Below are 21,807 nucleotides of genomic sequence, written 5' to 3' on the forward strand. Positions count from 1 at the left end.
TTCTGTCTGTCAGCCCATCTATTAACAACATATGATTTACAGATATGCTTTAAATAATGCTATATTCTTATTTTTGCAGTGTTTTGTAGCAGTTCATATATCATATATCATGTGTGTAACCAATAAATATAATATAATAAAAATTATTTTTCATCCTGTTTCAGTTTTTTCATCTCAAACAATTTTTTAATTTGCTTCAAAGTAAGGTCAACATATCTTTATTTACATAATGAAGTTACAACAATACCGCAATGTATATTTAGATCGGCTTGACGATAACCTTGACGCTAGTTTCTTCAGAATGCCGCACATACTCTATTATTCTATTCAATGTGTTTGGCGACAGTCCCAAAAATCTCTCTGTAGGGAAACAACATGAGGATGTGGATCAGTTAATTGCACGTTAGATCCTTAATAAGAAGAAGCATGATTAGATAAGGTGTAGCCATCATGGAGAGTTCCTGTTTTGGCTGTGTTACAAGAATTTCCTTTCCCTACGCACACAGCTCCTCTCACATCCCGTTTGTTTGTTGGATGTACATTCCCATGAGCATTTATATTCTGCCCAGTGTGAGATGATCGTTGACAAAATGTCTGCGTCCCAAATCATTTTACAAAGCTATGTGAGTGGTACAAAGGTGTACATTTTGTTATATGGTCATTCAACTTATTGCCACACTCCCTGATGGAAAATCACTCTGATATAGAACACAAACTTTAATGCAACATTAAAGGTGCAATATGTAATATTGTGTGTAATACTGGCAGCTAGCGGTTGAAATAGTTACTGCACTACCAATTCAAAATACTGCAGAGTCGTCTCCCCCGCCCCCTCCTGCCCAGACTCGAAGTTCACGGGGGTTGCCAGGCTGAGACCGCAGCATTCACAACAATGTTGCCAGACGCTTTTCTCACATAGCCAGACATTACTCCACAGCACAGCAGAGTAGCTAACGTTAGATGCTAGTCTCACATAGCCAGACATTACTCCACAGCACAGCGGAATAGCTAACGTTAGATGCTAGTCTCACATAGCCAGACATTACTCCACAGCACAGCGGAATAGCTAACGTTAGATGCTGGCTATATTGACAGTCATAAAAGCCCGTGCTCACGCTGAGCTCTGTAACCAACTGACAGACACACTTTTTCGGCTTAAAATTACAGTATGAACCGCTAAAAACACAACAACCTCACTGTCCTCTCCACACGCCAGTCAGGCACACTTCCTCGGCTTAGAATTACGTAAATAAGTAAATAAATAAACATAAATTCCGTCACGGAATGTAAATTTCAAAAAGAAAAAATACTGAAATTAGCATTGTTGTCAGAAAAGATAGTATTTCAGTTTAACATGTTTCCTTAATATCTGATGAGGCATTGGTGTCATTTTTGGATTTATTACAGTATAAATATTACATATTGGACCTTTAAGCATAAATGCAACAGAAAGCCATACAAGGGGAAGGACCTGCAAAGCCTGCATAAATCAACATATTCCATTAGGCTATTTAATTGCAATGGCTTGAAGAATCAGAATAAAGATCTACATTCAGTATATACATAATTCTTTATGGCCTTCTTCCCTTCAAAGAGGAATATTTCTCTGCTCTGGTGAATGTTTTTACAACTCTGTCAGTTTGGGTCCTCATAAAAACCTACTAAATTGTGCTGTGTATTAAAATTTATCAATGAAGTATGGCTGTGCTGATGGGTTTATCTCGCTTATATGACATGACACTTCTTCACATCATTTTTTTATGGTGATATCAGAGGCAGGTCATGTGAAGGCAGCCAATCTATAATCTCCTTTCTTTGTGTGCTTAACCTCGGAGGTCAAAGCATTGTCTTTAGCCTCTTGTTTTGAAGTTTGTACTCAACAACATGGACAATGCTCGTTTTGTTGCCCCTTGTCTGAGACTGTCCATCAAATTATTTGGCTCTCATGTTGGGCTTGATTATTCCATGACTTGGCATGGGAGAGTGTTCTGGTCCTCTCCTATTTATCTACACAAAATAAACAATTGGGAATAAAGGCTTAACCTGATTTAAACTGATTTCAGAGTGACTAGTTAACAATATTCAACCAAACAATATGGCCTATCTAACACCCATCCGGAATATTCTCAACATTTTCTGTGATAGAAAACCAGTGCTCTTTAATTGAACTTTACAAATTACTAGTAATACATTAAAGGAGAAAGGTGGCAATATTCTGTATATGTTTACTGTCAACAAATCCAAAAGACAAAACCATCAATTAAGTGATTCTACTAGCCTCATATAACTTATTATATGCCACATATTCTTTTACACATATCATGTGCAATATCTTTTGTTTTATATCATTTATTAGTGTATTTGGTGTAGCGCGGTCTTGTGCCCGGGTATTGTTTTAAGATGATTGTAGCTGTGTTCAGAAAGTATATCTGATCTAATCTTACATATCTCAAACTATCAAAAACACATTAATAAGCCACACTGTTGCACTCAGTTTATTCATTACAGTGAACATGGGTGCAGTAAGTACTAGCTCTGCAAATGTTTATTAATCCACGACTGGAAATAATCCCAAACAAATGCTCTATTTACTTTTGTTTGAGCAATATTTGCTGAAAGCTACAGTGCACAGCCATTTGGGGGAATTACTGAGCCTTTTTAAAATCAAAACTATATATCGGTGACCTGTTCTTAATCTTCAGAGGAAAAATAGGGAGAAGAGTCCCATAGACAGAGTAGGGAAGTCAGAAAGAATTGAGAGACAGACTAACACATTGTTGACTTTGGTCTTTTCATTGAAATTATTTGGCAAACAAGAAAAATATAGAGTAACACTTGCATTCAAAGTGATATACACCGGCTTCCTTAGACCTCAGCAGAACATACTGTATAGAGGAACATCTCTGAACATGTTTACCCCCCACCCCTTCACTCCGTTTCAACATACTGACTAATGGTGGGCCTTTATCTGCAAACTACTTGCCGTGCTCACTCCCTTCTCTGCTTTTCATCAGTTTTTGGCAACGGTTCAATAAATGCTGTGTCAGAAAGGGGGTTGTGGGAGTTAGATATCAGTATACATATATACAGTTAGATATCTGTGAACTGTGTGCAGAACTCTGCGTAGGAGAAACAAGGTGCCAATTGCAGAGTAAAACAGCTCTCACTTGCCCGTTTCATGACAACTGTGATCCCTCACCTCTTTCTAGATGTCACTACTGGTCTACATTATACCATGCTTTAGCATTTTTCTCCAAATATCAGTACAACACCTTTAGGTTCAATGCAGAGAGTGCAGAAGGTGAATGGTCCTGGCCCTGACCCGCAACACTGCTGGGTAAACACCAATTAAACAGGCCAGTGTTCACATTGGTTCTGTCAAAGGTAAAGGGGGAGTCTGTGATTGATAGGCTAACTAGAGAGGCACCCCACCACCAAAATTCAAAACAAGGGATTAAAACCTGCTATGACTCTCAAATTGATTAACAAGTGTTTTAAAGCGACAGCTAAATCCAGATTATTGTTTTATGGTGTTGTTAAAGGTTTGTTTACATCAATAATGTGTAATGTTAAATACACCGTACAAATTCATTGTAGCCTACTCATGTACTTGGCGAATAAAGTCTGATTCTGGAAAAAAATAAAAGGACATATGTTCAACTAAACCCACCAAATTATGATGAATGAATTAAATCAGATGATTTAATTCATGTGATTTAATGTATGTGAATACAGCGTAAATGTATGCATTTTAAAGCTCGGTAGTTGTAATTTAAATTGTATGCCCACAGAAGTGTGCACCCACCAACACAGATACACATGCATAAAAAACACTAATATGACAGCTCTGACCTCTGTGAATGACTTAAGCCATGTCCCTAACCAGAAGCCTAAGAACTAGGGCTGTCAAAATGAACACGTTAATTTTTTAATATTTAACTCGTTAAAAAAAATTAACGAAATTAACGCAGCTGTGTTTGTTTACTTCATGTGGCGGCTGAGAAACGTAATACGCCTCCATAACAGCAGGCGGCACTACTCTGTATTGTTGCCCAAGTAATGAAAACCGGCAGCTGATTGGACAAACGCGTCACATGGGTTTGTTTTCTCCGGAAATCCAAAGCCAGACTGTCATGGCGGCCGTTCAGAATACGATCTCATATTTTACTAAAATAGTTCACTGAAACATGTTTCTGAAAACATTTTAAGCGAGAAATAGGCCGTGCAGTTGCTGAATCTGTCTTCATTTCAGCTCAACAAAGGTCAGTTTAGAAGATTTTTGTCAGATTTTGAGAGACTCTAGTCACCTCATCCTGCTCGCCATTTCCGGGTGAGTCCCGACTGCCCTGCCGGCGACTGAACTCTCGGCTCGTTGGAGATGAACTGTGCCTTGCCTGTAAAGTAGACGAGAGCAGGCGACAGCAGCCGGGGACGGTGACAAAAATCTGCTCTCAAGTCCGACAGTTTCTAGCCGTTTCCAGCAGCCTTCAGCAGGACTAAGCCAAATTGTTGCTGCTGTTGTTCTGAAAGATATTAAACATTCATACACACATACATATTTGCAAAGTTAAGTGATTTAGCATTTAAATATCCATTATTATAAGCTTCAGTCTCAATTTAAAAAAAGCGATTAATCGCGATTAATTACAGCAAATTGTGCAATTAATTAGTTAATTTTTTTTAATCGATTGACAGCCCTACTAAGAACACATACAACATAGCATCATCTGACCAACAAGTATTAAGAAAAACAGTGAGCCTTTTCATTTCAGTGAAGTTTTAAAAATAAATCTATAAAGTGAGCAAAATTAAACAGATATAGATGTTATGTCAGTGGCTGCATGTCCATGTTATGTAAAATGCTATAGGGATTATCATCAGGAAAGGGTGGATTGCAGGTTATTCCTGCCATGGGTACAGTACGTCCACCCACCACCCACACACACACACACACACACACACACACACACACACACACACACACACACACACACACACACACACAATAATGGACACAATCAGTGTGCAACACTGCCACCCTCTGGTTTAAATTTAATTTAGTCCTGCTGCATGCTGATGAACGTTAGACAACCATCCTAATATGAGAATGACTATTAACTTTCAAAAGCTATATCCTCTTCCCTTTCACTCAGACCGAGCCAAATAAACCCCCAATATCACCCATTTACACTTATGTTTGAGTGATATCACTTAGCCGATTCATGTTTAGTAGTAGCTATTATGTCTTGCCTGCACACTAAGACATGATAATTTCACACGTTTTTCTTTTTCATTTTTAAAGTCTGTTAGGCCTACTTAATATTCAGTGTAAAGCAGTCTCAGTTTTGTGGTTTTACTAGGCTACAAGCTACTGGAACAGTGTATTTGTTATTTCTGCAACAAATTAGATTGATTTATGATGAAGGAATGTATTGCTTCTTTTATAAAATTAATAGTATGTATTAAACAAAAGAGATTACAAAATTACAAAATAAACATTATACAAGTGCCATGGATGTACGTATTAAGAGAACAGGTACACCTCGACACAGCCGAAGAAACCGGAAGACGTTTAGCGACACTTCCCGTTGAAAAAGTGTAAAGATGTCGCCGCCCTTATTCAATTTTGTCGACGCTAAAGACAAATTTACGGTGAGAAATCGCAGAATTGCCTTTCGTTATTAAAACCAAAGTTATTATATACTGTATCTCGTGATTAACATTATAGCTAGCTAGATAGCAGGCTTGTTACCGCATGCTATTGTTCTGTTAGCTAGCTAGAGTTCAGGTAGCAAATGGTAGCTAAGCTAACAAAACGCTAGCTATCTATGATGCGTTTTCTCTTATAATGTTTTCTCCTTCCCTCAGGCGTCTGCCAGAAATGCCCTAGTATGTAAAACCAGCAAACCTTTAATACATGCTTTCAACCAGTTCCCTGGGAAGTAAGTAACGTTAATTTAGCTTCTGTAGCGTTACAAGTTGTGAATACAATCGCGAAGCGTCTTTTGACTTAACTGTCTCGTGTGTTCCAGTGAGGCAGAAAAGAAGACCACATTTGACCAGGCGCTGAGGGGGGTTCTTGGTGATCAGATTGTAAGTAAATAAACTGCCACCTACTCTTATTATATTTCAATGCACCTCATTAAATAACCCAGGCTGTATATAAAAGCCTGACATTGTTGCGTTTGTGTCTGCAGGTTGAGCAGACGGGGAGCTGCGATGAATACTTGTCTCTCATCTACCTGAGTATTTCTGCAGTTACAGAAGGTATGTTACCCTCCGTACCGCGGTTCAGAATCGTAAAAATCCAAACGATACCCAACTCTAGTACAGACCGTGTTCTTCTGACTACACACAAACTCAATCACGGTGTGCCTTCAGTCTTTGGAGCAAGTTTTCTTACCTCGCACAAAGTTTAAGACTTGTGATCAAGCTTTTGCTGTCTTGTTGAACTCTCTTTGTGTAGGTATCTGTTCTGCTACAACTCCTTTTCTTCTGCTTGGAGATGTACTGGACTGTCTTCCTCTCGACCAATGTGACAAAATATTCTCTTTTGTCGAGGAGAATGTCTCCACCTGGAAATCGGTAAATAGGCCACAGCCTCTCAATAAATGCAGTTAAAGAATTTCTAGAACATAATGTAGATACTTGAATCACTGTCTTTACTCTCTCTTTTCCTAGAACTCTTTTTACACTGCTGGGAAGAACTACTTGTTGAGGATGTGTAATGGTAAAAATAGCTTTTCATTTTTGTTGACTAACAAGACTTTTTATGTTTTAAAATATATAGCTGATTGTAACACACCTCTAAATCTGTGTAGATCTTTTAAGGAGGCTGTCCAAATCCCAGAATACTGTATTCTGTGGGCGAATCCAGCTTTTCCTGGCACGTCTCTTCCCTCTGTCTGAAAAATCAGGTAAACGCAGCATTTGGGTATGTTGTCTTTTGAATAAATAAGACCACATCAACTTCTCATGGATGTTATGTCAGATAGTTTATAATGTGTGGCCACCATCTTCCGACCATTTTTTATTTATTTTTTAATAAATGTACTGCCACTGTGTTTATTCCAGGTCTCAATCTGCAGAGCCAGTTTAATCTGGAGAATATAACAGTGTTCAACAAAAATGAACAAGAAAGCACTCTGGGCCAGAAGGTAATGTGTTGACACCTGATAATGACTGTGAGCATTTTAAATTGAATCTGAAAATGTTAATCTTATGTAATGGTTCCATGTTCATAGCACACAGAAGAAAAGGAAGATGGCATGGAGGTGGAAGAAGGAGAAATGGGAGAGGATGATGCTCCTGCACCATGGTAAGTCATGCTCTAAAAGACACAGCAAGGGGGAAATTTAATATTGTTTATAAATGACACTTGCTGGTTACCATTTTTTTTAATTATTATTATTTTTTTTTAAACTGAGTCAATAATTTCTTTCAGTTCCATTCCGATTGACTACAACTTGTACAGAAAGTTCTGGACACTGCAGGACTACTTCAGAAACCCTGTGCAGTGTTACGATAAATTATGTTGGATGACATTCCTTAAGGTAAAGTACTTTACCTCAAAAGCAGAGAACCTTTTGCTCCCTTGCTCTCCATTTTGTCAGATCATAACAAATACCAAAGTGGATGCTATAAAGCAATGGCTCACTGCCGGTGTCAATTTTTTGTTGTCCTGCACAGTTCTCAGATGAGACTTTGGCAGTGTTCAAGAGCTATAAACTGGATGACATGCAGGCCTCTAAGAGAAAGCTGGAGGAGATGAGAGCATCTGGAGGAGAGCACGTCTACTTTGCCAAGTTTCTAACAAGTGAGAAGGTGAGAAAAATCTTTTTAGCCCCGGAGTAATTGGCAGTTCACACATTTATTTAAAGCTGGGGGTAGGCAATTTCCTGGAAAAGGCAAAAAAATAAACGCCAGAATTTACAGCTCTACCCTCTGTCCTAAGCCCCTTTTTGAGATGACTTACTGAAACGAGAGGCTCTAGCTAGCTACAAAAACTTGAATTAGCCGCTAACAATGAGAAAGTTTGCTCTGGCCAGTGCTTGGCTTTGGCTTGACTGTTTTCAACATGGCAGCCAGGTCCCAAACTTTCTCATTTTAAAGCTAAACCGTAACTAAAATATCTCCAGAAAATGTTTGAAGCGAGAAATAAGCAATGCAGTAACAGAATCTTGATTCATATTTGATCAGCGCTGCATAGTTTGACAAGTTTGATCACGGTTCCCGAGTAGTCATTGATACTCTGTCAGAGCCCGGCTCTGATTGGTTGTTTTCCTTTTGGGTAAGGTGGAAACTTGCAAATGCCTCTAGGAGGACGGGAGGGAGGCAGGCAGAGGAACATGCCTTTTTTCCACAGATTATCTGTTTCATGTACTACTGTCATGATATAGTGACATTCTCAGCAAATATGACAAACTTATTTTTTTATAAAAGTCACCAACTGCAACTTGAAAGGCTGGCTGAGATATTACATTACTCTTGGTAAACAACATACATATGAATATGACTTTGTCAATACAGTATTTCAATTGCAGTATTTCTGTTCTTCCATACTATGTTAAGATAAGATCTGTTCTTAAATGTATTTTTTATTTTTATTTTTTTGTATATATCACTGATTGCATCTGTATTTAATATTTTCATTTGTATTTCTGCTCACTTGTTTTTCTTTGCTCTCCATCTCCAGCTCATGGACTTGCAGCTCAGCGACAGCAACTTCAGGCGGCACATTTTACTGCAGTACCTCATCCTCTTCCAGTACCTGAAGGGTCAGGTCAAGTTCAAAAGGTGAAGCATGTCTCTACTCGGACCTTGCAGAACGTCAAACAAAAAATACGTTGCGTGACAAAACGCAGTCATCATTTGTTTGGGGTTTCATATTTTGTTATGTCTTTGTACAGCTCCAACTGTGTTCTGAACGATGACCAGACTGCATGGATTGAAGAGACAACTAAACTGGTTTATCAGGTCAGACATAAACCACTCTGAAATACGACACTATAACTAAATATAACTAACGTCTCGCTCCCCCCTAGTGCCTGTGAGCGAAAAATACCCCTTGCAACTTTCGGCCGGCAAGGCGCCGGCCTCAGCGCCAGGAAGTATTGCGTGAGGTGTATCAAGTCTCACAATGTAACAAATTGCTTCACGGCACTGCACACATACACCCATTCAGGAACCGGCTAACAAGGTAGCGATGGAGTTTTTAACACTATCGTCATGGCTGAGCCGGCTAAAAAGAAGCAGAAAGCTAGGAAAGCATTGTCTGAGGAACAGAGAAAGAGGAAACGGCAGACTGACCAAGCGAGGAGTCAGACACCAGTAAACATAGGAGCTGCAGAATATCTATTCCGAAGCTGTAGGGAGAGCTCTATAGAGAAACCTGCGAACAAATGGCCAAAACTGCATAGCGCCTCTTTAAGATCCACCTGGATAGACATACAGTAGGCACTTAGAAGGGTCGACCCTCCGCGTTCAGGAATACCATTTTCCATTTACCACCAGCGATATCTAGACATGCCGATAACTTTGGTTTGATTTGGTAAGATTCTGAAATATTAGCATTTAGACTTAGTCTTTTTTTTTTATTTATTTATTTTTTTTATTGCCATGGAATCCAGAGAGAGAGAGAGTAAAGTAAACCTGTATTAATCTGTGACTGTTCTCTTGTAGCTGCTGAGAGAGATCCCTCCTGATGGAGACCAGTTTGCCACTATGGTTGAGGTAAGCCGTGCATTGGGAATACTATTATTAAATATTAAATAAGGCTTGTCCATGCACACTTCGGTTAAGTTTGTTAGACTTCGCCATAGACTGACACTAGAAATGTTCTTGACAGCATATTCTCAACACAGAGGAGAGCTGGAATAGCTGGAAAAATGAGGGATGTTCGAGCTTTGTGAAAGAAAGGTACTACAGCCTAATCTTACAAGATCGGGGCAAATCATTTATTTTTATTTGATTTATACATTGATTAGTCCATTATTAAAACAAAATAATGTAGTGTGTGAGCTTGGGCTAGCATGCCAAAATAACAGTTGGTCTCACTTGTTCCTAACAGGCCAGTAGATGACAAACCCAAAAGACCCACCAGGAAAAGACAAGCTCCAGAAGACTTCCTTGGAAAAGGGCCAGATCGCAAGATTTTCATGGGAAAGTATGTGATCTAATACAAGGGTGGGCTAGCGGAGTAGTTTTTAATATTAAGTCTGTTTTTTAAACTTGTAATAGTAAGTGTCCATCCTGCAAAAATACTCTGTGCGGAGTCATGTGTTTGTCTGCGATTATGTGGGGACAAAATTAAGAGATCCTTCGTGGATTATCGATTGTAGACCATGACTGAAGCTAAAGTGGAATGAACGCCTGCGGAGGTCACTTCTATAATTGACACTCTTCTGTGTTTTGTTAGTGATGAGTTGACTCGACTGTGGAACCTGAACCAGGACAACATGGAGGCCTGCAAGTCAGACAGCAGGTCAGTGGTTCAGAAAACAAGCCAGCAGTTCCCATCTACAATCTCACACACACACCTTTTTGTATGTATCAGAAAATGTATTCCATCTGATGTCTTTCATTCAGGGAGTTCATGCCATCACTGGACGAATTCTTTGCGGAAGCCATTGAACAGGCCGACCCTGCTAACATGGTGGAGGAAGAGTACAAGTAAGTTTGCACTGTGACACGTCTGACACCTTTTTATGAAAGTAAGTAATCGTGATAAGGCTTTTCCTCCCAAAAAAGCATCACTGGCTCCATTCCCAGTTTTCCTCTCGGTATGTGTTTGCGTGACTTTTCTGTTTCTTCCTGTAAATCACTGCAGGGTTGTGCGGAACCCAAACTACGGCTGGCGTGCTCTAAGGCTGCTGTCCAGGAGAAGTCCACACTTCTTTCAACCAACTAACCAGAAGTTCAAGAGCCTGGCAGACTACCTAGACAGCATGGTCAGCAAACTGGCCAAAGAATTGCCGGTGAGGATTTTGTTTTACTTTTTAAAAAAAAAAAAAAACGTATTCATCATCAATATAAAAGCACTTATTGAAGGCTCCAAAAACGGTTGGTCTGCGCTAGGGCTGGGTACCAAACTCCGTACTTTTTTGGCTACCGACCGAATCACTTCGGTATTACCGAGGACCGATTCATGTTAAATCAATCGGTGCCAAACTTCGGTACCTGTAAGCGCATCGTTATCTGTCCTCCCTGCATGTTGAGAGCGCGGGGCTCAGCTCAGAGGTGCAGGGCGGAACTACGTCCACTCAGCAGTTTGTTGATTACACTTATTGTGTGTAAAATGTTCTAAATAAATTACCAAATGTTCTAAGTAAATAGGTTTAGGAAACTAATTTTGTGTTATTACAAAGGGAAAGTACCGAAACAAGGTACCGTTGTCAGTAAAATGTGAACAGCACCCAACCGTAATATACGCTGATATGGTGATTTTTGCACACATGCAGAAGGATATTCCCTCCGAAGAGATCAAGACGGGAGAAGACGATGATGACGACAATGGAGACAATCTTCTCAAAGACAGCAATGACAGTGAGTTGGAATAGTTAGCTTTGTTTTTGGTAATATCCACCATATACCCCAGCCATATCAAAATGTTTTCTTTTTCAGATCCATTGGTTTATAACCCAAAGTTGAATTAATTCAGTGGAGGAATGGATAGTCTTAAATTCAAGCTTTTCTTTAGGAATATATGGAGTATTTTACATCCTAACTTATCAAATTCAACTAAAATGTAACATACCTTTTGTTAATTCTCCCCTCAGACTGACTTCTGTATTTTTAGGTCCTAGTTTTGATGATTAAAATCACCTCATCCTCTGTGATCCGCTAATTTCGAAACATTTTAGACCAAGAGTCTATTTTTTATCCACCTATTGTCTTTCTTCCAGGCCCGAGCATACAGAGCAAGATGGTGACAAACCAGCAGATGGATGACATAGCAGCCAAACTGGGCGCGCAGTGGAAGATGCTGGCATCCCAGTTGGAGATGAAGGCAGTGGAGTTGCGAGAGATTGAGACAGACAGTGAAGATGTTGACATGCAGGCCAAACTACTGCTTGTAGCCTGGCAGGATAGAGAGGGATCACAAGCCACTGTGGAGAGCCTGGTTACAGCTCTTAATGCTGCAGGATTCTCCCAGATTGCAGACAACCTCAATGAGGCTTAAGGTAGATCATTCGTTAAGTAAATAAGTACCTCTATTACATTGTTGCAACATCCTTTTTCATACCAAAAATTGGACACCATTTTTGTATGTAGTATTGGTTGAAACCTTTTTTTTTTGTCACTGTAAAAAAATCCAATAAAATGTTTTTTTTCTAATAACTTGTTGGACCATTCATAATGATCCCATGCTCACATTAAAGAATCTCACATTTTGATAGAACTGGTTTATTTTCACCACCTTGTAAAGAAATCAGTCAATAACTTATTACAGTGTTGACGGTTAGGCCTTACACATTGTGGCAGGGTGTTTAGGAGTCCTGCAAGAAAAACAGTGAAGCATAGCCTTTTGAGAGTGGAGATGTCAAAGTCTGAAATCGGTGTCAGCAAGAACAATGTTCAACACTTGAGATTCAACCTTGATGTTTACTCAAGTCTTTATTTAACCACACAGTTCATCACAAGGGCAACCTGTTCTAAACCAGTTTCCCCACACACTTTCTTCTCCCCAAATGAATTAGTGAAGATTTGGCAGAAGAAACCTCATCTGTCAACACATTGGAAAACAATTGCAGGAGATGTGAGCCAAGCACTGAGATTGAACCCAAGTTTCCCAGAGAGCCAACAGGTGAACAAGGGCAAGTCTTGACAGTGTTACGTGAAAATCTTCATTATACATCTGAGAAGATACAAGCCAGAATGTCAAGGACAACAGCTTGGCTAGGCATTTTTGTACAAGTTGATTAAATGACTAAAGAGAAACATTTTGCTTTTATGATATGAGCACCTTATCAAAGGCTTTAAAAAATATACAATGTGTATAAAACATTTAAACTGCAGAGCTAGACTTAAAATCCTTTTAAGAATCCAGTCCAAAGATTTCCTCTCGTCATCTCCTTTTTCAAAGCCCACTATAATTGAATATTTAACACCATTTGACAGAATTTGTTTTACAAGCATCCGTGTTGGTTACAAAAAACAAACAAAATTAAGGTCATCAAATCTTTAAAGACACCAGTTTTATTGCACATCTATGCAGACAGTGCTTGGAAATGGCATTTGTACGTGTGTTGGATGTTGTCTGTCTTGTAGGAAATCTTCCACAGCTACTGTTCCTCTTCAAGTATTTCCAGCCGCCGGGGGCCGTACAGTAGAACGTATGCTATATGCCAGTCCCCGCCACCAGACAGCCGCAGGATATCCTCTGGAGACACCAGACTCACCTTGTCGTCATCAAACTTGACCCACTCATCTGAGGCAGAGACCACAGGAAACATTTAGTTCCTGAACATCTGTGTACACTTGGGATTAGGTTCCTCTATGCTTTTAGGATTTGTGACGATCAAAGGAGGGGTTAAAGTGGGATCTGGCAGATGGGGGGGGACACTGGAATGCATATTTGGAGTTATTTATTTTTTTATATTTTTTGGGGGCTTTTCCTTTTATTATACAGTGACAGTGGATAGACAGAAGGGGGGAAGAGATGGGGGACGACGCGGCAAAGGGCTGCAGGACTCAACCAACATGGGGCGAACGCCCCTACTAGTTGAATTAGAGGCCGCCCCTATTTGGCGTTATTTTAAACAAACGGGAAACACTGATGTGCAAGACCGCCAATTACATTAACTAACTCATTAATCGAAGATGCCAAAACAACTTTCCGGATCATTCCGGCCCACTTTAACCCCTGAGTGAAACACGTGTGCTTACCTTCTTTCCTCTTGACCCAGCCCACATAGTGACCAGAGGAGCTAGAGCGGCCTTGGTGTGTCAGCACAGCCTGCAGGTCGTAGTAGCCACTGTTGTTGGAACCGAGGTCTGCGGGGGGGAAGCAGTAGGCCTATGTCACAATTCCTTCAATTTTGGCTAAAAATAGACTGAAATAGCAGGCCTTAAAAATAGGAAATCTAGACTCAAGTGCCATTACACTGCTAGATCCAAAGTGTGGTGCTTGGCATTGTGGGACACTGACATTTTGTAGGTAAAACAAGCGATAGTATAGCCCTTTTCCTACTATGACATGTCATAGTAGGAAAAGCACAGGTGTATTCAAAACCATTACTGATGGCTGCATCCCACTTAGGAGAGGCCCTGGTATTGGGCAAGCTGACTCCCTGAAATAACTTCCTGGAACACTTGATTGAATTGAGCTATCATTGAGGTTATCAATTTCAGTTGTGCTTTTCCTACTAGGACATGTCAAAATGTCTGCTGAGAAAAAGGTCCACTGGTGTATGAGAAAACCGCTGCCTTGTCAACAATAGATTCATTGATGAATGTTAGAAATTTATGGAAAATTGTAAAATTTCCGATTCTTGAGACAATAGCTGATGTTTCAGACAGCTGAACATACTTTCTTTTTAGGCTTTTAAAAATGTGCCTATAGGGTGTATTTTTTAGAATGGATAATCGCATATCCGTTGAAGGCATACTCTTCCTCCTATATTATGAAATTGTCCCCAAATATGTATTGTGATAAATACATTACAGGAAAAATGGTAAGAGGAATTTAGAATTCTGTGTTCTGTGTAAGGCTGCAACTAATGATTGTTTTGATTAGTTGTTTGGTCTATAAAATGGTGAGAATGTCTATCAACTAAGACAGTAAACTGAACGTGAAAGTGTACAGAGGATGTCATGTCTCAACATACCATCAGGGAAGGAGAAAGCCTCATATTTCACTTTTGCTGCACTTGGCGTCTTCACCACCTAATGCAAAAAAAACTAAGTGTGAGACACTGTACAGAACTGGTAATTACACTATTACCCATTTTCCACCAAAATTCCTTTTCAGACCGATCGCTTTACATTCGCCGTAACTCTCACTTATTCCACCAAACACCGCCATACACCCTAGGTACTGGCTCTGCTATTCTCTAAAAGAGAATGTTAGTAAACCGTAAAAAGCAGCATTGTACCAGTGAAAATGTTATGTTTTTTTTTTATTTATATAAATGTCACTTTTTCAGTCTCTTTCAAACTCGGTGGCAACTAATCTGATGTTTGAACGCTGCTTGGGCGGAGACGGATGTGATTTGTAGCCGAGATGACCGAAGTTATGGACGGAGGCGATGCGCGTCACAGCACCGCGCCGGAAACGGACAAAAAATGAGCGCGTCCCCCTGGGGGTCTTGTTTCCATCACTGCCGATTGGAGCTGAGGCCAGTAAATACCCGTGCCCACTGCAGAGTCTATTGTCCGGGGAGTAAATGCCTATTGTAACCTTTCCCACTGCAGACAAAAGCCAGATGTTAGTGGTTGTTAAGTGGGGTTTTGGTCAGTGGGAAAGGGGTATTAGATAAAGTAGGAGCTTTTCTGCTATCAAGCTAGCTGGGCCTTACCTTTTTCTGCTGTTCCTCTAGCTTCTTGTCCTCAACCTCCTTGAACTTTGACCTGATAGGCAGCATTTTCTCCTGGAGCTCTGAAGTGCACAGCTCATAGACATCCAGCATGAGAGGGAACTTGACATCCTTCAAAATACAGACAATATGTTAGACTTTGCATTAGATTCCAATTATGATGAGCTCTGTTATAAATTGTGGTGGCTCCAGACCAACCTTAAGGACTTTTGCATTGACAGATTCCTTCTCTTTGTAGAAAAATCTAACCATTTGAACAGTCAAGTAGGCAGGGAGACGGCTGAGTTTTGACTAGAGGGAGAGAACCAAATTTCACAATATAAATACATTTAAAACTCAAGTTTGTAAATGTAGCAGTAGACAAGACCACTTGAGAGAAATGAAGGACAAGGTAAAACTTACAGATTTTATATACAGGGCATTTCTTTCCAAGGATGGAGACATTTTTGTGATTTCTTCCTGCAGTCTCTGGAGACAAAAAAAAGAATCAGAAACATGATTTAATCCTCATTACCCTGGAAACGAACTATGTTCCAGTTAGTTATTTCTCACTCTGGACAAACATAAAACATCCAAGTAGTTTTTTTTTTTTTTTTATTTATGATACCCAAGGTGCATTTCTTGCTTGACATCTTCTCAAGTAAAAACTCTCATGAAGAAAACACATCTTTTCAACACATTTAAAAGCCTATTCAGCTGCTTTTTTTGGAGTCTGATACATTCATACATACCAGTCTTAGTCCTGTTGCAAGGTATTTGACTTCTTGGTTGATGAAGCAGCTGAGCTGGAGCTGGCTTTCCTTGCCCTTGATTGGCTCCTCCTCCTCAGACTCTGTGCATTTCATACTGAACAGGTGAGTCAAGAAAAAGCCTAGTAGAGTCATTTCACCGTGTCTTACTTCAACACAACTATGACACTACACACCACTCTTTGACCAAAAGTTTTAGAGTCAAACCATACTGAACCAAGAAATAACACGTAGAAAGATGAGCTCAACAAAAGACACCCTGCAAGGATACGCAGTTTCAAATTCTACGCCAAAATACTGGTCAATTAAGTTCTTCTTTGTAGAGGCAGCGGCAGCTCCGCTCTCAGACTCCGTCTAAAGACAAAAAGCAAAAAAAGAAACATGTTATTTGTCTTCAACTAACTTATCAATTACACAACTAAAGGCCCGGACACAGAGCCGACGGCCAAATGTCGGCAGAAAAGCCAGTTGGGCTGATCAGTCTCCCCAAATTGGTCCAAAAAGTGCCTCGGAACACACAAAAGAGACGAGACGCAATACGTCTCCATAACAGCAGGCGGCGCTAATCTATATTGTCGCCCAAAAATTAAAACCGGCAGCTAATTGGACGAACGCGTCACGTGAGTCTTGTTTCTCCAGAAATTCAAAGACAGACCGTTATAACGGCTTGTTCAGAATACAATCCGATATTGTACAAAAATAGTTCACCGAAATGTGTTTCTGAAAACATTTTTAGCGAGAAATAGGCTGTGCAGTTGCTGAATCTGTCTTCATTTCAGATCAACAAAAGGTCAGTTTAAAAGATGTTCGTCAGATTTTGAGAGACTCTAGGTCACGCTGATTCTGCTCCCCGTTTCCGGGTTAGCACTCTACCAATCAGATGGTCATTTGACTCAAATCGACCAAAATGAAGGACGGCGGCCCCTCGGATTGACGACCGCACGGAACAGACTTGACTCACTGACCTCGCCAGACTGTCCAATGGCCGATTATCGGCTCTATATGTCCGGGCCTTAACTTATCATCCTTTCATTATAAAACAACACAAGCTAAAGAAAAAAAACAAAAGATGTTACCTCCATGGAAGTCTCTGGCTCTAGTGGCTCCAATTTTTGCTGAAGCACTCTCATCATCTGCAGCCAGCACTCGTTGGCATCCTGACAGAACAAAAAATAAATAAATAAAAAACGGACTGAGACCTGATATTTTCATCAAAGTTTGTTATAAGAAGACACATGGCATTACTGTATACATTTCAGTGATAGTAACTGTAGTGAAGAGTTGCTCACCTGCTGGAGGTACTGTCCCTGGTCCCCCTTCTCAGCAAACTGTGGAAAGGCCATGTGAAGGAACTGCAGCAAAATGATGGGTGGCAGGCTGGATGAGGTCTTGTCCATGGTCTCATACAGGTCACGAAGGGCTGAGGATGAAAAGATATATACATATTATTTTTATATGCATTAGTAAGTTTACATTATATGTCCATGTTTTCACAGCGTTAACAATTCACTATGTTTTGTACCTGCTGTGATATATTGTGATGGTGCATTTGCCCCAGATGATCGCAGAGCACCTGTATACCTATATGGGAGAGAGATCATTTCAGCAAGAGCCACAAAAACAACACCCACCGGGGAAAGGAAAAACACACTTTGTGAAAGAGCGCATTTCAACAATGTAGACCACTTAAACACAGTGTCTATTTGTATTTAGTGTCTTAACCTTCTGAGAACCAATAATAGCAGAAAACCTACCTTCTGAGTGCAGCTTTGAGCTCTGGCACAGAGCGCAGACACTGCACTGTGGCATTCATGTAACAGGTGTTGCCCAAGTTTGTCAGCCCACAAGGCAGCTCCATCTGAAAATAACAAAGAGGGATATGTTCCTCTACAGTTATAAAGGGTAAAATACAGTTTTAAAAAGTATATACGTTTATGTCTTTCATTTAGTTATTAACCAAGCTTCAAATGTAAGAAATGACCATACGGGTAGATCAGCATGTAACTTTGTTTATATTTTTCATCTTCAAATGTTCAATATTGGTAAGTCATGTAGAATAATAACTCCCAATACGATGGATGTTACTTTGGATGGATGGATGTAATTCTTTCTCAGTAAAAGTGTTTTGTAAAAAGTGCCATATATTCATGACAATAACAAAACACCTTGCTGACTGCAGCATCATTTGTTAGGAGGTAAATTGCTCTCAGATCTAACACAAATGCTGACCTGGCAAATCTTATTTTATGAAGCTTATCTCACGAAAAGGGGCACATAGTGTATATTTAATTTATTAAGTTATCTACTTGGTAAACATCACATTGAGGAAAACATGTTAACTCAGTGCGGAGAACAGCACTCACCATATTTGTTTTAGGCATGCTGGTAATTTTCAGGCTTAAGGCCTTTTTATGCTTCAGCGTAGAATCGACGGCGTACCCCCGCACACCCCTCTGCATCTACGCCATACCCTGACGTGCACCTCTCGAAAAATTTAACTACACGTTGCAGCGACGCACGTTGCAGCGACTCACATCGCTCGGCCATGGCTTGGTAGCGTTGCATTCCCCCCCCGGTTCTTCTTCTCCATAAACAACATGAAATCAAGCAGAGGATTAACTTTTCCTGCTAAAGATTTCCCACATTGGTCAGAAAACACAGGGGAGACATTTTGTTTCTCTCGCTGTGACTCTAGAGTCGGTACTCGCTCCGAAGCTAATCACCGTCACTCTCTCCCTTCTCCCTCCACACACACACACACACGTTACGGCGAAAGCTCTGCGTGGAGCCTGTGCACAACCATAAAACGGCCTTTACTCACCGCTGAGGCCAGCTGCTCCTCAGTCATGTCCTCTACAAACATTGGCCGGACAGCAGGCTCCTCAGGCAAGGCTTCTGCTGAGCCCATCATCAGCAGAGTCATTCCCTACAAAAAAAAAGAAAAGAAATGCACGAAAATCCATTTACATGTGAAAATGCATTTGGAATTATAGCTCTATGTTATATGCATCCATACATAGCTTAAATACTCACATTTTTCAGTTTAATGTTCCCCCATTCGTCATCCTAGAATAAAAAGGACAAGACATTGGTTAGCTTCTTAAAAAAACAGTTAAAAGGATAAGTCTGTGGTTAGTTTCTTACTGTCAAAAAAATCTCATGAAAAGAACAAAACCAACATTGTGTCAAAAAAAAAAAAAAGCTCAGTAAATGAATACCACAGCCGGGCATTGTAGTTCTTAACACTACTCAAAACAAGAGGAAATAGTGCATTTGTTGGGTACTATTTTTTAGCTATGAATTATTTTTTAGCTATGAATTAAACATAGCACACGTGCTCTTGTGAATATTTACAGGAACAGGTCACTGCATGCAGTAGCATGGTTCATTGGGGTGTTTTAATAGTTTTCAGACAAATAGGTAAGATTATGATGCTATAATGCACTTAAGCTAAAGTATACAGGCAATATGTTAGTAGGATCAATTAATAGTTAGTTTTGGTCTTTCCATGGGATTTGTTGACAACAATATAAATTATACAGAATCCTTTAACCAAAAGAAGACCAGCAGCACAGTATTTTTTCACATGTATCTCAGAACCAGATGCTTAACATATCAGTACCTTCAGAGTGCCTCCCTTCACCATGACCTTCTGTCTGTCTGGCTGAACTCCTGTCAGGGCAAAGAGCTGAGCCTTGAAAACCATGGGTGGTTCCTCAGTGTTCAGCTCAACTGCATCAAACTTCTCTTTGCCCCATTTCACATTTACTGAAAAAAGACAAAGGAATTAGTACATACCCACACGTTAGCCTCCCGAAGTTCTAAGTGTTGGGAAACACCAACACTTTGTCAAAGTACTGTATGACACAGCATCTAGCTAGCTAGTTAGCAACAGTTAAGTGCTCCATGGAATCAAACAGCTAGCTAGCTAACAGTTAACGTTAGTCCAGCAAAGTGAAAGCATACATATACATCTATTTGAATGCCAATGTAATAAAAGAAACGGCTGATTAGCCATTTTAAGATTACTATCATGTTAAAACCGCAAACCTTTGTTCAATGTTGTTCTCCAAGAAGCCGCAACTGCAGTAACGTTACAGGGCTTGTGAAGTGTACACTCATGATTTGGCTAGCTTGGTTAGCAAGACTATCTGTGCTAATAAAAGGCGTGATTGTGTACATTTCAAACTGGTACAAAATTAGACACTTACGTGTCTAAAACTGAAAAGAATACCACTCAAGTGGCCGAGTTGTGCTGAGAAAACAACGTTATATAAATAACTAGTTAAACCACCTTACTTAATTGTTACCTGGCTAACCTAGCTAGGGTTAGCTGGCACTTAGCGGCAGTAACGCTAGCTAGCTGCTTCTTAGTTTGTGTCAGATGACAGTTAGCGTAGCTAGCTGACTTCACCAAACACATTCTGTCAACTCAACTAACAACCAGTGACAGCAGTGAAACACTTCTGTATGTTATCCTGTCTCGAAATAGTGTTTTTCATGATGACCACACGAGTGGCCTAGCTAACAAAACTAAAAGAGTGCCCACTATCGTTCGCATGCTAACTGCATTTCATGCTAAAGCTAACGTTAGCATTTTAAATGTAATTTACGTATTGCAGTTAACACGTGTAAGAGTTCATGTTTTACAGTCTATTTCAATGGCAATGAATATGGTGTATTAAAATAATATCATACCTGTAAACACCGGCATATTTGGCAACCTTTTACTTCCTCAACTCTTTATTTTTTCCTGTTCCAATCCACCGGGGCGCGAATAAAGAGTTAGCTATCGCTAGTTCTCAGACTGAACTTCATTCAAACAGAATGACGCTGCAACAACACGCTGGGAATTTATCGATGCGCGCTGACATCTGCTAGCCATCCTGCCGCATGAAATGTACCCAGACTACACACACCCAGATTATCTTTGCCCTGCCCACATCATTCATTCAGACACACATAATTACAGTATTATTGAGGTTTGCTCAGTCCACAACAGCAGGTAATCCCTTTCCCCCCCCCCCCTATATAAAACTCATCTGGGCCTTAAGCATCCGGTTACTGATCATGGATGGATTAACCTGCTGGGCCACCATTAAGTCTATGATTAAGCCCCCTATCCCTCACATTCTCTGTGTAGTGTACAATTTTTCTCTACTACTATCTGGCCCAACATTAATTTAACACTTATTCTAGAATAGGCAACCTGTAAGCACAAAACTAGATAATAATGTACGCAAAACTAGATTTTCGGTTTCAACACATACATGGAACCTCTTCAAACAGGGCTTCACGATAAAAAACTGAGCCCGCTTTGGGGCCCTTAACAAGTCAGTTGATAGTGTGCTTCTGAGCTAAATATTCCCAAACACATTCTCAAATAAATGAACACATATCACTTCACACAGTACTAGGCCTGGAGCTTTTGGGGCCTCCTGGGCAGTTGCCCACTTTGCCTGGTTGGTCCAGCCTTTCGGATGTATGGGCTGATATTAAAAATATGAAACCCAGGATGGGTA

The 21,807-nt window shown here is 40.1% G+C and overlaps 2 protein-coding genes across 2 annotated transcripts; one reads left to right on the plus strand and one right to left on the minus strand.

Annotated features, from left to right (window-relative positions):
- Window positions 1-5,533: 5,533 nt before the first annotated feature.
- thoc1 (THO complex 1) lies at window positions 5,534-12,331 on the plus strand. The gene is made up of 21 exons (XM_028593224.1): window positions 5,534-5,652; window positions 5,869-5,942; window positions 6,033-6,093; window positions 6,198-6,267; window positions 6,467-6,585; window positions 6,682-6,730; window positions 6,822-6,917; window positions 7,075-7,157; window positions 7,245-7,318; window positions 7,445-7,553; window positions 7,690-7,824; window positions 8,696-8,796; window positions 8,910-8,976; window positions 9,682-9,732; window positions 9,848-9,918; window positions 10,070-10,165; window positions 10,418-10,483; window positions 10,588-10,671; window positions 10,829-10,976; window positions 11,460-11,544; window positions 11,904-12,331. Exons 1-21 carry the CDS (start codon window positions 5,605-5,607, stop codon window positions 12,179-12,181), a joined length of 1,965 nt encoding a protein of 654 aa, XP_028449025.1. The 5' UTR covers window positions 5,534-5,604; the 3' UTR covers window positions 12,182-12,331.
- An 840-nt stretch (window positions 12,332-13,171) lies between these two features.
- usp14 (ubiquitin specific peptidase 14 (tRNA-guanine transglycosylase)) lies at window positions 13,172-21,249 on the minus strand. The gene is made up of 16 exons (XM_028594071.1): window positions 20,984-21,249; window positions 19,908-20,053; window positions 19,319-19,351; window positions 19,107-19,211; window positions 18,040-18,143; window positions 17,808-17,866; window positions 17,575-17,705; window positions 17,362-17,442; window positions 16,557-16,639; window positions 16,268-16,382; window positions 15,939-16,004; window positions 15,735-15,827; window positions 15,519-15,647; window positions 14,829-14,886; window positions 13,888-13,995; window positions 13,172-13,429 (listed from the first exon to the last, which is right to left on the minus strand). Exons 1-16 carry the CDS (start codon window positions 20,997-20,999, stop codon window positions 13,284-13,286), a joined length of 1,473 nt encoding a protein of 490 aa, XP_028449872.1. The 5' UTR covers window positions 21,000-21,249; the 3' UTR covers window positions 13,172-13,283.
- Between the last annotated feature and the right edge of the window lie 558 nt (window positions 21,250-21,807).

This window comes from Perca flavescens, chromosome 12, assembly GCF_004354835.1.
Source record: "Perca flavescens isolate YP-PL-M2 chromosome 12, PFLA_1.0, whole genome shotgun sequence".
Lineage (NCBI taxonomy): Eukaryota > Metazoa > Chordata > Actinopteri > Perciformes > Percidae > Perca > Perca flavescens.